The 14,044-nt window shown below is 38.0% G+C and overlaps 1 protein-coding gene across 2 annotated transcripts in view; it reads left to right on the top strand.

Moving 5' to 3' along the window:
• Positions 1 to 14,044, top strand: part of POLQ (DNA polymerase theta) — a 98,879-nt gene that overhangs the window by 1,799 nt on the left and 83,036 nt on the right. For both annotated transcript variants that reach the window (XM_059687715.1, XM_059687716.1), the window contains exons 3-7: positions 940 to 1,070; positions 2,802 to 2,958; positions 5,984 to 6,092; positions 9,983 to 10,202; positions 12,554 to 12,701. In XM_059687715.1, the coding sequence (XP_059543698.1) occupies positions 940 to 1,070; positions 2,802 to 2,958; positions 5,984 to 6,092; positions 9,983 to 10,202; positions 12,554 to 12,701 (765 nt within the window). The remainder of the gene's footprint in view (positions 1 to 939; positions 1,071 to 2,801; positions 2,959 to 5,983; positions 6,093 to 9,982; positions 10,203 to 12,553; positions 12,702 to 14,044) is intronic.

Raw genomic sequence — 14,044 nt, forward strand, 5'->3', positions numbered from 1 at the left:
GGGTGTCTTCATAACTCTGATCACCAATTCATGTCAATTAATCACTATGTCCAGTGTCTATAACCTCTAATAACTGATTCTGACTACCTCTTTCCGTTCCAAGTCCATTACCTGTTTTACTATCTTTCTTTATCTCTTTTATAGATTATGCTCACTATTATCTTTCTTCTAGATTATGCAATAGCCTTATAACTAGTTTATTTTTTTTCTTTCTGGTCTTGCTCTGCTTCTGCAGTCAAAGTGATCCCCATAGAGTACAAATATGATCTTGTCACTCCTTTTCATAAAACTCATGGTTGCTCCGAATTGCTTTTAGAATAAATTCTAAATTCCTTTCATGATGGGGTTATGAAACTCTTTATCGTGTGGCACATTCATATCTCTGTTTTCACTCCCCTACTTGTTTTATATTTCAGGCTTACTAAATAAATTACTGTCATCTGAATATGTCAGGCTTTCCTCCATGTGTTTGCACATACTGTTTTTCTCTGCTTGGCATTCCTTGCCTCTTCCCTTCGTCCCTTCTTATAAGTTGTTTCCTTTTAATAAACTTCCTTACAAGCTCCTCTCACTCAAATTATAGCATAGTTCCTATCGCAGTATATAAAAGCTGTTCATCTGCTTTCCCAAGGAAGGGCTTTTAGCCATTCAGTACTCAAAGGAAAGGATGTTTAAGTACAAACTAGGTACTCAATATTTATCATTTATTGTTGATATAAAGAGTTGTTTAATAATTCCCTATTTTAAGTGTGAGATTTCAGAGAGCTAGTTTAAAGTCAGGGGCATTTCAGGATATAAAGGTTTCAAAGGCTTGCTGGGCCTTAATGGTAAGGTAGTCTTAAGCTCTATAGTTAGTGGATATGGTTTAAAACATTTTTTAATGCAGTATATAAAATATGTTTTCTTTTTGTGATAACCTTGTGGAATAACACGTTTTAGCTCCTACGAGTGCTGGGAAGACTCTTGTTGCTGAATTACTTATTTTGAAGCGGGTTTTGGAAATGCGGAAGAAAGCTTTGTTTATTCTGCCTTTTGTCTCTGTGGCTAAGGAGAAGAAATACTATCTCCAGGTAATGTTCTTGTACTAAGTTTGGAATTGTGATAATGCCTGTTATTGGCAGCCATGGTTTTATTCATTTGAAATAGAATTATAAAAGCAAGTGGAAAATAAAGTTTATTTTATTGCATCCCAATGTAACTTTCAGTATTGCCCATTTATGAAGGGAAACGTGCATGAAGGAGAACGTGCCATCAAATTAAGAGTAATTGCTGAACACTGTTAAAATTGATAAACTTTTCCTCAGGAAGTAAATAGAATACTACTAGCATATAAACATGCAAATTAAGAGTCAGCATTTTAACTGAATAGTAGGACTAGACCAGTGATGGCGAACCTTTTGAGCTCGGCATGTCAGCATTTTGAAAAACCCTAACTTAACTCTGGTGCTGTGTCACATATAGAAATTTTTTGATATTTGCAACCATAGTAAAACAAAGACTTATGTTTTTGATATTTATTTTAGATATTTAAATGCCCTTTAACAAAGAAAAATCAACCAAAAAAATGAGTTCGTGTGTCACCTCTGACACGCGTGTCATAGGTTCGCCATCACTGGACTAGACTGAAGCATGGAAAGGAAAGAATGTGTAAGGAAGCATATCTCATCCTATCTGAGGGGTCCTTTGGAAACATTCAGGGGATAAAGAACAAGATTTATTAGTGCTTAAGTCCCAGGTAAAGTTCCAGGCTTGTGATCTGTTCCTTTGTTCTGCAAAAATGAGTAACAAAATTTTTTATTTGTTTGAGGATCACTGATTTTTTAGGGCATTTTTACAAATACAGTATTTTATTAAATAGAATAAATATTATTTTTTTACATGAATTTAAATTTAATTTTATTTTTTCCCCTCACCTTTTATCCCCTCTATGCTCTCTACCACCTCCACCCACCCCCCATGACTGTGAAAAAACTATGCTGTTGGAATGACAAGATTATTACTGGTAATCCAAAAAATCTGGGTTCTAGTCCCAGTTTTGCCACTAACTATGTCTTCAGGCCAGGCACATAATTTGTTGGGCTTCAGTTTTTTTTCATTAGTCAAATAAGGATGTTAACCCTAGTAATGTGGGTTAACTCAATAAACACTCAGAAATATTTTACTGAATGAAAAGCTCTAAAGTTCTATGGTTCTATAAATCTTTTTAACAGTTATTTCAGAGGCCATATAGCCAACAAAGCTGGTCCTACATAGTAACATCCTCTCAACTTAGACCAAAGTAACAAAATGATGAAAGGATCCTTATTATTGAGAAGGTATGTTAGTTAAAAGTTAAACTAAAAAACAAAACAAAACAAAGTCCCACTGCATTTGAATTTTGAAAACTTTTATTCCATTATATAAAAGTTAATGGGATAAATTTGTTTCTTATAGTGTTACATTAGCGTTAAAGAAAGAGCTAGTTTCTTGTTTGTTAGATCAAAAGTGTTAGTGCGTAAGGTGGTTTTTCTCCAATTTTAATTTCTATAAATAGCTCTTAGAACTGCTTTGATTATAAAATGCTGTCATTAAGATGGCATACTTAATTTTATTTGACTCTATTGAGTTTTACCAATTCTAAACTTCATTTTTAAAGTATATGATTGTAGAAAGAACCAGTGTGTCCTGTCCAGGAAAAACTAACAGTAATCTGATAAATACTTAATGTTAGATACTTATATCTCTGATCTGGAATAGAATCAATTTACAAATCATGAATATAAAATATTTTCACCAGTATTGTTTCTTCTTACTCAATTCAGAGTCTTTTTCAGGAAGTAGGAATAAAAGTAGATGGTTATATGGGCAGTACGTCTCCAAAAGGGCATTTCTCTTCCTTGGATATTGCTGTCTGCACAATTGAGAGAGCCAATGGTCTGGTCAATCGCCTCATAGAAGAAAATAAGATGAATTTATTAGGTAAGAAAATTAGGAAATAAGCAAATACTTTATATTGTTATTTTTTGGTGGAATGGAGTGGAGCTGTTGTGATTTCTGTTATGTCCCATGTTTTCTTCTACTGTCTATCATCTGCTTCTGGAGGTGAGTATTGGCATTTGTAATGTTAGCAACATTACAGGTGGGAGTGGGGGAAAATGTTTTGTGTTCTGCTGCTGTTATTGACTCCACTTCCTTGTATTTTTGCCCTTTACAAAACACAGAGGATATCCTTGAGCCCTCAAGTCATTTCTCATTGCTTCTTTCCTGTCTAAACTTTACCTGCAATAGAAGGAGGCATGCTGGGGCTGGATCTGCCATCTATGCAGTTAGTGTGTATGTGTATTAATTATATTCTGGTGCTATGGTATTTAGATTAGGCCTGTACTCAGAGGCTACCTTTTAGCAGAGAAATGGTAGAGAGCTACAGAAGCTGACATTGTGTTTGAGCTTGTGACTCTAGGAAGATTTTCTACCTTAATGTTTTTTGTGTTTTGTTTTTTTTTAAATACCACTTAGGAAAGGCCCCTATGTTGAGGTAGTAACAGGAAGAGAATTATTGTCGCAGCAACAGAAGCAGCAAGAATATCAGCTACTTCTTGAGATTCTGGTGAATTTAAATGATAAAGTTGCAGTAGGGTAGAGGTGGGGAGTGTAATCAGAGATTAATAAGACTTGGGCTCTGCTCTATAAAGTTTGGAAAAAGAAATCACATTTATCAGTTTGTGTCAGAATTGTCATTTCTTGACACCCCATTGGACTTTAAATATCTTGAGGGATTGCAATAGAATTTTATTAAGTGTTACTAGAGGCCTGGTGCACAAAAATTTGTGCACTTGGGGGCGGGGGGTCCCTCAGCCAGGCCTGTGCCCTCTCGCAGTCTGGGACCCCTCGGGGGAGGACCACCTGCTGGCTTAGGCCTGCTCCCTGGGGGATCGGGCCTAAGTTGGCAGTTAGACATCCCTCTGGCAGCCCAGTAGCCCTCGGGGGATGTTCACTTGCCAGTGTCGAGCAGGCCTAGCTGCAGTCGGACATCCTTAGCGCTGCTGAGGAGGTGGGAGAGGCTCCCATTACCACCGCTCTACTGGCAGCCATCACCTGGCTTGTGGCTGAGCAGAGCTCCCCCTGTGGGAGTACACTTACCACCAGGAGTCATCTCCTGCATTGGGTGTCTGCCCCCTGATGATCAGTGTGTGTCATAGTGACCAGTCATTCCCAGTCGTTCTGCTGTTAGGGTCATTTTGCATATTACCCTTTTATTATATAGGATAGAGGCCTGGCGCATGGGTGGGGCCAGCTGGTTTGCCCTGAAGGGTGTCCTGGATCAGGGTGGGGGTCCCACTGGGGTGCCTGGCCAGCCTGGGTGAGGGGCTGATGGCTGTTTGCAAGCTGGTCACAGCCCCTTCAGATGGGGGTCCCCCCTGGGGTGCCTGGCCAGCCTGGATGAGGTGCTGATGGCTGTTTGCAGGCTGGCCACACCCCCTTGAGAGTGGGGGGTCCTGTTGGGGTGCCTGGTCAGTCTGGGAGAGGGGCTGATGGTTGTTTGCAGGCTGGCCAAGCCCCCCAGCGGGGACCTTCACCCCATGAGGGTGTGGCCAGTCTGGGTGAGGGGCTGATGGCTGTTTGCAGGCAGGCCAACCCCCCCAGCGGGGACCCTCACCCCATGAGGGTGTGGCCAGCCTGGGTGAGGGGCTGATGGATGTTTGCAGGCTGGCCATGGCCCCCAGCCACCCAAGTTCCCAGTGGAGGCTGGCTGGAAGCAGGTATCTGGGATTTATTTATCTTCTATAATTGAAACTTTGTTGCCTTGAGCAGAGGTCACAGCTGTTCAGGGCAGGCCAGAAGCTTGGCTTCCTCCAACGCCGGGGGCAACCAAGCCTCCTGCTTGCTCCAGCTCTGTGGCTGCCGGCCCCCATCTTGGTTGGGTTAATTTGCATATAGTTGCTCTGATTGGCTGGTGGGCATGGCTTGGGGCATAACAGAGGTGTGGTCAATTTGCATGTTTCTCTTTTATTAGATTAGATAGCCAATATGCCTGGCAATATGCCTAGCACAGTGCCTGGCACACTAGGTAACATAACACCTTTTGGATGAATGAATGAATGAATGAATAAATACTGAAAAAACTCATCATACAGCATAATTTGGAGATAGCTTACTGATGAGGAAAAGGAGCACCATGTGTCAGGAAATGGTCTGAAAGATCTTGATTTTGGTGGGGAGGATTTGTTGGGAGGGGATACCAGTGCATGTGGAAACTATGATGTTATGTAAACATTTATCTGAAGAAGGCATTGGTTGATTCTAAATTTTCAGTAATTCTTCAGCATTATTCCAAGTGCAAAGACTGGTTTGATTCTCCAAGCAGTAGAGAAGGGGTTTATGACCCTATTTATGTTTTGTAATAGGGTGTATCATTCATTTACCACAATCGAACAGAACTATCCCTTAAAATCATTTCGTTCTTGATTTGATTCTGTTTTTCTAAGCCACTTTCTAACATCAATATGATTGCCCTGCTTGTTTTTCCCATATAAAAGTCAATATACTGACTATCATAGATGTCTTTGATATCTCTTTGTACATAAATTTCTACAATGTTATCAATTAAAAAGTGAGTAATAAGAGGCAGTGTTCCCTGATTTAGCCCTGACTTTAGCTAATCATTGATTTTTAGATACAGAATACATTGTAGTAGGAGCAATTATGATACCCAGAATATTTTAGAAAGGAATTATCCACCTGGGAGGGGAGGTAGGGAATGGGAAGAGGGAGTCAGAGGAGGGAAAATGGGAGATATTTGTAATACTATCAACAATAAAAAATGTTAAAAAAGAATTACCCATTATGTGGAATCTGATTTTTGTTTTATGATTAGAAATTTGTATGACCAGTAATATATTGAATCATAGCTACTAACTGCATAAGATATAAGATATTGAGTCTTTAAAATTCTCCTTGGACTTGTGGAATTCTGTAAAAGCTAGTATCTGGAAAATCTCTTTAGGAATTGTGGTTGTGGATGAATTGCATATGCTGGGAGACTCTCACCGAGGGTATCTGCTGGAACTTTTGCTGACCAAGATTTGCTATATTACTCAGAAATCAGCATCTTGGTGAGTATCTGAAATAACTACATTCCTGAGATTCTAAACAATGTTGAGAAAGTGTCTGCCAAAGTTCATAATAAATCTGAGTTACATAAATTAAAGGAGAGTAGTATTTATTTAGTACAAACTCATAGTAGTTCATTTTTGTCCCAAATAACTACTTAAGGATGAGAAATATTTTAGATTATTTTGTAAACATTCTTAATTTCTGATTGCTGACCACTTTTGTAATAGAATTACTATTTTTATTATTATTTTCTGTGCCTTGCATGGCTCTGGGATGGGCAGGGCTGCCCGCTCCCTGGGTTGCCAAGGGCTGCTCTACTTCTCTGTTCTGGCCACAGGGAACAGAGGAGTTTGTGGCAGCAAAGCTTGAGGGGAAGCAAGGCGAGCCCATCCCCACCCTGGCCACCCGTGCACAAATTTGTGCACCGGGCCCCCGGTTTCATATAAATGAAGTTGTATAGTATGTATGTGTCTTTTTTGTGTCTGACTTCTTTCAGTCAGCAAGATATTTTTAAGATTTATCTAGATTGTTACATTTATCAGTTTATTTCTTTTTTTTTTATTACTGAGTATATTGCTATAACCACTAGTATATATTTTTTATTTTACTGCCCTATGGTCCCTTGAGGTCCAAGATAACTGTAAGAATGACAGAGACCAGTTCTAGTCATAGGATATTAGAATATTTTATGACTTCATTACACCAGTGGCATCATGAGGATAAGTGATAGATATCTCAAGCTAAGTTCCAATGAGTAAACTTCGCCTGAAGTTTAATTGGATAGGCTCTGGTCCAACATTCTATTGTCTTTTCTAGTTCTCTCTTAATTGATACTTTATGTACTCTGCCAACTTATATTCCTTATGTTGTACCATGGTGATTTATATTCCTTAATAACCAGAAAAATTTTTATTTTCTTTGCTTGAGGTTCTTTTATTTTGATTTATAGCAGTGATTCCCAAATCCTAGTGCTTGGACTAGAGCAGCAGTTCTCAGCCTGTGGGTCGCGACCCCTTTGGGGGTCGAATGACCCTTTCACAGGGCCAGTCAAGGCTAATTTTTAAAAGTAACATATTTTTCTCTCCCACTTCTCAGAGGCAACTAGTTTCAATTCTTATAGCTTTATACAAATTTTATTTACAGTGGTATCTCTAAGTGCAGCTACTTGAGTTTTTAGTTTTAACATTATATGTGGACTTCTTATATGAAAAATGAAGATCTAGCTCTCTTTTTGTTTAAATCCTCACCTGAGGATGTCCTTTCATTGATTCTAGAGAGAGAGGAAGAGAGAGGGAGAAACAGAGAGAAACATGGATCCATATGCACCCCGGTTTGTCCTGGGTACGTGCCCTAACTTGACTGGGAATCAAGCCCACGATCTTTCAGTGTACTGGACAATGCTCCAACTGAGTCATACCAGCGGGGCCATTCCCATAGCTTTTTGCTTGAGTTAGAGCCCCTTTTGGGGGTTACCTGGCTTTTTCTCTTGATTTACTTCCTCATTTTAGTGGGGACATCTTTCAGGAGGTTTCACTTTCTTTCAGAGTATAAGCTATTGTGAGTATAAATTTAAAAAAAAATTTCCATGTCTGAAAATGCCTTACAGTTATTTCATAGATTGTCTAGGTATAAAAGTCAAGGTTTAAAAGGAGACATGTAATACTTCAACAATAAAGAATTAAAAATTTAGAAAAAGTCAAGGTTTAAAAAAATTAGGGTTTTTAAGACATTATTTTCTCATAATTATTGAGAAATTCAATGTCATGTGTATCCTTTATCCTTTGTATAAATATTTTCATTTTCTCTGACAGTTTTTAGGAACTTCTTTTCTTCTGCAGTGTTATGAAATTTCATATTGATGTGTCGTGGTGTTGGTTTATTTTCATTCATGAGCTGGATACTCAATAGATTCTTTCCATCTGGGAGCTTTTCTCTTTCAGTTTAGAAAGATTTTTTTTTTTTAATTTAAGATTTTTATTTTTATTGATTTCGGAGAGAGGAAGAGAGGGCGAAACATCCCTGATGAGAGAGAATCAATTGGCTGCCTCCTGCAAGCCCCCAACTGGGGACAGATCCCCCAACCTGTGCATGTGCCCTGACCGAGAATCGAACTGTGACCTCTTTCTTGGTTTATGGGTCGATGCTCAACCAATGAGCCACAATGGCTGAGCTAAGGTTTTTATTTTATTTATTTTCTTAGAGAGAGAGAAAGGGAGAGGCAGAAACATTGATCAGCTGCCTCTCACATACCCCCAGCAGGGACTGAGCCCAAAACCTGGACATGTGCCCTGACTGGGAATTGAACCAACAACCTTCTGGTTCATGGGACAATGCCCAGCCAACTAAGCAACATGGGTCAGGGCTCAGTGTAGAGCGATTTTAACACATCTCCTGCAGTACTGTAACTCAGTAGGGATATAACTAATACAATTAGCAAATTTGACCTAATGGATGAGTGTAGAATAACTTCCAAATAAAAGCATAAACATTTTTTTTTCAGTTATACATGGAACATTTACCAAAAAATTTACCATGTGCTGGTTCTTAAAGCAACATATTTTAAAGGATTTAAGTTATTTAAAATATATTTTCTTGCCCAAACCGGTTTGGCTCAGTAGATAGAGCGTCGGCTTGCGGACTGAAGGGTCCCAGGTTCGATTCCGGTCAAGGGCATGTACCTGGGTTGCGGGCACATCCCCAGTGGGGAGTGTGCAGGAGGCAGCTGATCGATGTTTCTCTCTCAGTGATGTTTCTAACTCTCTATCTCTCTCCCTTCCTCTCTGTAAAAAATCAATAAAATATATTTAAAAAATATATATATATTTTCTTAACTTGGGGTAATGAACACACAATACAGTCTACAGGTGATGTGTTGTAGAATTGCACACCTGAAACTTTTATAATTTTGTTAACCAATGTTACCCCAATAAATTCAATAAAAAGGGGAAAAAAAAGAAACATTAGTTATAGCTAGATAATGGGGGAAACTAGAAGAATTGAGAATTTGGTAAGGAATGACAAAATGTGCAAGATGGTAGGATCCAGTCCAGTTTACAGGTAAGTAAGAAAACCTAAAAGTAAATATATAAATAAACAAATAAAATATATTCTCTGACAATAGTGGAATTAAGCTAGAAATAAATATAAGGAAAGCATATTAGAAAATTCCCTTGTGTTTGGAAATTGAGAAATACATTTTGATCCATTTTGAGTCAAAAAAAAATAATCACAATAGAAATTGGAAGATAGTTTGAACTGAAAGTATAATAAAAAATATTTCCTAACAAAACTCGTGAAATGCAGCAAGAGTTGTTTTTAAAGGGAAATTGTTAGTATTAAATGTATACATTATTGAAGAAGATTGTTTGAAAAATTAATGAATTGTCCATCTCAAGAACTTAGAAAAAGAATTGTAAAATAATGCCACAGAAAGTAGAAGGAAATAAATAGACAAAAGCAAAAACTAATGACAAGGAAAACCATTATTCAGAACATTAAAAAAATGCTACAAATTAATAAGAAAAAACAGAACCCAATATATCAATTGGTAAGGTACTTGAACAGGCATTTATAAGGGTATCAAAATAGTCCATAAACATGAAATGGTGCTTAATCTGATTAGCAATCAAAGGAATGTAAATTACCTCTTCAAAGAGACATTGCCATGCACTCTCCAAAATGGCTAACACGTTGGTACTGTCTCTTTGGAGAATAGTTGGACATTAAGAAAATTGAAGATCACCTATGACCCAGTAATTTTGCTCCTAGGTATACCCTAAAGAAATGTATGCATGTGGCACCAAGGGACATGACCAAAAATGTTGTTAGCAGCACTATTTGTAATTAATACTATGTATCTTTTGACATTGATTTCATTTGTTTTTCACAGCCAAGCAGATTTAGCCAGTCCTCTGTCTTATGCCGTGCAGATCGTAGGCATGAGTGCTACTCTTCCCAATTTGGAGCTTGTGGCTTCCTGGTTGAATGCTGAACTCTACCACACTGACTTTCGTCCTGTACCACTGGTGGAGTCAGTAAAAATTGGAAATTCCATATATGACTCTTCAATGAAGCTTGTGAGGGAATTTCAACCCATGCTACAAGTGAAGGTAAGTCAGTACTAAACACTAATGTCGAAAATTAAACTTTTGTTAAGGGGTAGTTAACGTTAAGTATATAGTAGAGTGGAAAAAAACATCATTTTTGTCATCAGACAGACTTTCCTCTGTTACTCAATTTATCTTGATACGGCTGTGATATTAGTTGAATCACAAAAGCTCTCTGAATGTAGTGTCTTCATGTGTAAAATGAAATATAATACTTTACTATTATAAGAATGAAATAGGATTTTTAAAAATTGTCTAGCATCTAGAAAGTGCTCGATAAATTCCTTCCCACACCTCTAAATACACTTAAAAAGTTTTAATTCACAGGGATAGAGAGAGAAACATAGAAACATCGATGAGAGAGAAACCTCATCTATCAGGTGCCTCCTGTAAACCCCCTACTGGGCATATGCCCTGATCGGGAATTGAACTGGTAACCTCTTGGTTCCTGGGTCAACATTCAACCACTGAGTGACACCGGCCAGGCAAAGCCTGATTCTTCAATCCTGAGCTTAGAGAACTGATTCACCATCTGTGAAATGAGGCATCTTCTATTTTTATGCAGAATTGTGTCTCTGATTATTGAACCAGCAAAGGGTAAGTTTAGAGCTGGGATCAGGACTAAATTCATGTGTCAGTACCCTCATAGATATGCATTTGTAGTCTCTGCATGCCCGATATGGAATCTTATTCAGTTGCTTTGCTCTGTAATGATAAATTTCACTTGACTATGACTTGGTTACTTCAATAATTATATATGTAAACATTCATTTACTCCTCTGTCAATCTTTTTCTTCTATTACCTGTCTATGACTCTACCCTTTTTGAATTACTTTCAACTCTTACCTGAATTATTGAAATAGCCTCCTAATTGCTCTCTACTTCCTTCCACCTGGTCCCCTTCTATCTATGCCTAAACCAGGAGCCTGTGATCTATTTAAAATGAACATCAAATATGTAAGCATTCTGCTAAAAAACTTGTGATGTTCCCTGTTTCATTTAGAATGAAAGCCATTTAGCCCTAACCGGTTTGGCTCAGTGGATAGAGCGTCAACCTGCGGACTCAAGGGTCCCAGGTTCGATTCTGGTCAAGGGCATGTACCTTGGTTGCAGGCACGTCCTCAGTAGGGGGTGTGCAGGAGGCAGCTGATTGATGTTTCTCGCTCATCGATGTTTCTAACTCTCTATGCCTCTCCCTTCCTTTCTGTAAAAAATCAATAAAATATATTTTTTAAAAAAAGAATGAAAGCCATTTAGAATGTCTTTATAGTAGCCTACAAGGCCCACATTATCTGCCCCCACCCTCTTAGTGCCCTAATCTCATCTATATTTCTTCTGACTCCCTCCATCGCCTCATTGCTGTTCAATAATATGCCAAGAATATCCCACCTCAGGTTCTCTTTGTCTGGAATGCTTTCCCCACCAGGCAGCAGTATAGTTTACTCTTCACCTTTGGACCTTTACTCAAATGTCATGTTCTTAGGCCCCCTAGCCACCTTGTATCAACTACAGTGTCCTCCTCTTCCTGGTCCCTATTTTCCCTGTTTTATTATTTTTTTTCTTATCACTTTTCAAAATTGAATATACTAAGCGTTTTACCTGTCTTGTTTTTGTTATTATCTATCTCTTCTTATTGGAGTAGAACTCTGAAGGCAGAGCTTTTTTTTCCTTCTCTGTTCTCCATCCCCAGTGCTGAGAACAGTATCAGGCATATAGTAAATATTTGTTTAGTGAGTGAGTGGATGGATGAATTAATTCAATTATACACACTGACCTTCCAATTTTAAGAACTCACTGAGTCACCACTGGGCTTTCACCTATTCTTTGTTCTGCCTGAAATGTTTCCTCTGTCCCTCACTTACCTTTGATTAAGCTAATGCCTCCCCTCCTTCACATCTCAGCTCAATCATCATTTTCTCAGGGAAACCTTTCTTTTAGATCTGTCAAATTTATGTCAAATATGAGGCCTCAAAACACAATAAAACACTTTTATAGTACATTTTATGAGTGTATTTTACATTTATTTGTTTAGTACTTTAATGTTTCCCCAGTGAAACCTAAACCCCTTGAAGATAGGACTTTGACTTTCTCTTGCTCACCATTACATCCTCATTGTCTGAGGGTTGGAGGTCAATAACTATTAGCTAAGTGAATAGAAACTATTTCCTTCTCACCTTGTATCATAAGGAGGTTTGTTTCTTTTTTTCTTCTTGTTTTGTTACTGACTTTGTAACTGATTTTTATTATGCCTTTGAGTAGAAAACAATTCCCCATGAAGCAAAATGAGTGACTTTAAATTGATATGAAAATGTTTTGAAAGTACCACTAGAGTGGCTATTTCTTTCTTTTCTTAGGGAGATGAGGACCATGTTGTTAGTTTATGTTATGAGACCATTCGTGAAAACCATTCAGTATTACTTTTCTGTCCATCAAAGAAATGGTGTGAGAAGCTGGCAGACAACATTGCCCATGAGTTTTACAATCTACACCATCAAGCTGAAGGTAAGTTACTAATTGAATCACTGAGCCATGCTGGCTGGGCTGAAGTGTATAATTTAATCAATGTTAACACATATATGTACCTGTTTAACACCCACTATAATCAACATATTGAACATTTTTATCACCCTAAATATTTTTTTTTTGCTTTTTTAATATTTCCCTATATCACGAAGCCCCAGGCAACCACTGATCTGCTTTCTGTTTTTCTACACTAGTTATGCCTTTTGTAAGAATCCTATATAATCCTATATAATAAAAAGCTAGTGTGCAAATTGTTTGTTCAACCAGTTCAACCAGGGGTGGGGCCAGCTGGCCAACCGCCCATGGCCCCTCCCCTTGACTGGCTCCACCCCTGATCCGGGCGGGCCAGCCAGACCCCACCTGTGCACGAATTCGTGCACCGGGCCCCCGGTTTCATATAAATGAAGTTGTATAGTATGTATGTGTCTTTTTTGTGTCTGACTTCTTTCAGTCAGCAAGATATTTTTAAGATTTATCTAGATTGTTACATTTATCAGTTTATTTCTTTTTTTTATTACTGAGTATATTGCTATAACCACTAGTATATATTTTTTATTTTACTGCCCTGTGGTCCCTTGAGGTCCAAGATAACTGTAAGAATGACAGAGACCAGTTCTAGTCATAGGATATTAGAATATTTTATGACTTCATTACACCAGTGGCATCATGAGGATAAGTGATAGATATCTCAAGCTAAGTTCCAATGAGTAAACTTCGCCTGAAGTTTAATTGGATAGGCTCTGGTCCAACATTCTATTGTCTTTTCTAGTTCTCTCTTAATTGATACTTTATGTACTCTGCCAACTTATATTCCTTATGTTGTACCATGGTGACTTATATTCCTTAATAACCAGAAAAATTTTTATTTTCTTTGCTTGAGATTCTTTTATTTTGATTTATAGCAGTGATTCCCAAATCCTAGTGCTTGGACTAGAGTAGCAGTTCTCAGCCTGTGGGTCGCGACCCCTTTGGGGGTCGAACGACCCTTTCACAGGGGTTGCCTAAGACTATTGGAAAACAGATATATAATTATATATTGTTTTTGTGATTAATCACTATGCTTTAATTATGTTCAATTTGTAACAATGAAATTGGGGATCACCGCAACATGAGGAACTGTATTAAAGGGTTGCGGCATTAGGAAGGTTGAGAACCACTGGACTAGAGCCTTAGACTTGATGAAACCCCAGAAAAGTAAAGACAGGCTGCACATTTTTCATAAAGCTAAAGTTTAAATTCTGAAATTATCCCTAGTAATACTTTAAAATGTTGAAGTGACTTTTGAAATAAAAATATTGATCAATGATAATTTTAAAAAATTT

Source organism: Myotis daubentonii, chromosome 3 (genome assembly GCF_963259705.1).
Source record: "Myotis daubentonii chromosome 3, mMyoDau2.1, whole genome shotgun sequence".
Taxonomy (NCBI): Eukaryota; Metazoa; Chordata; class Mammalia; order Chiroptera; family Vespertilionidae; genus Myotis; species Myotis daubentonii.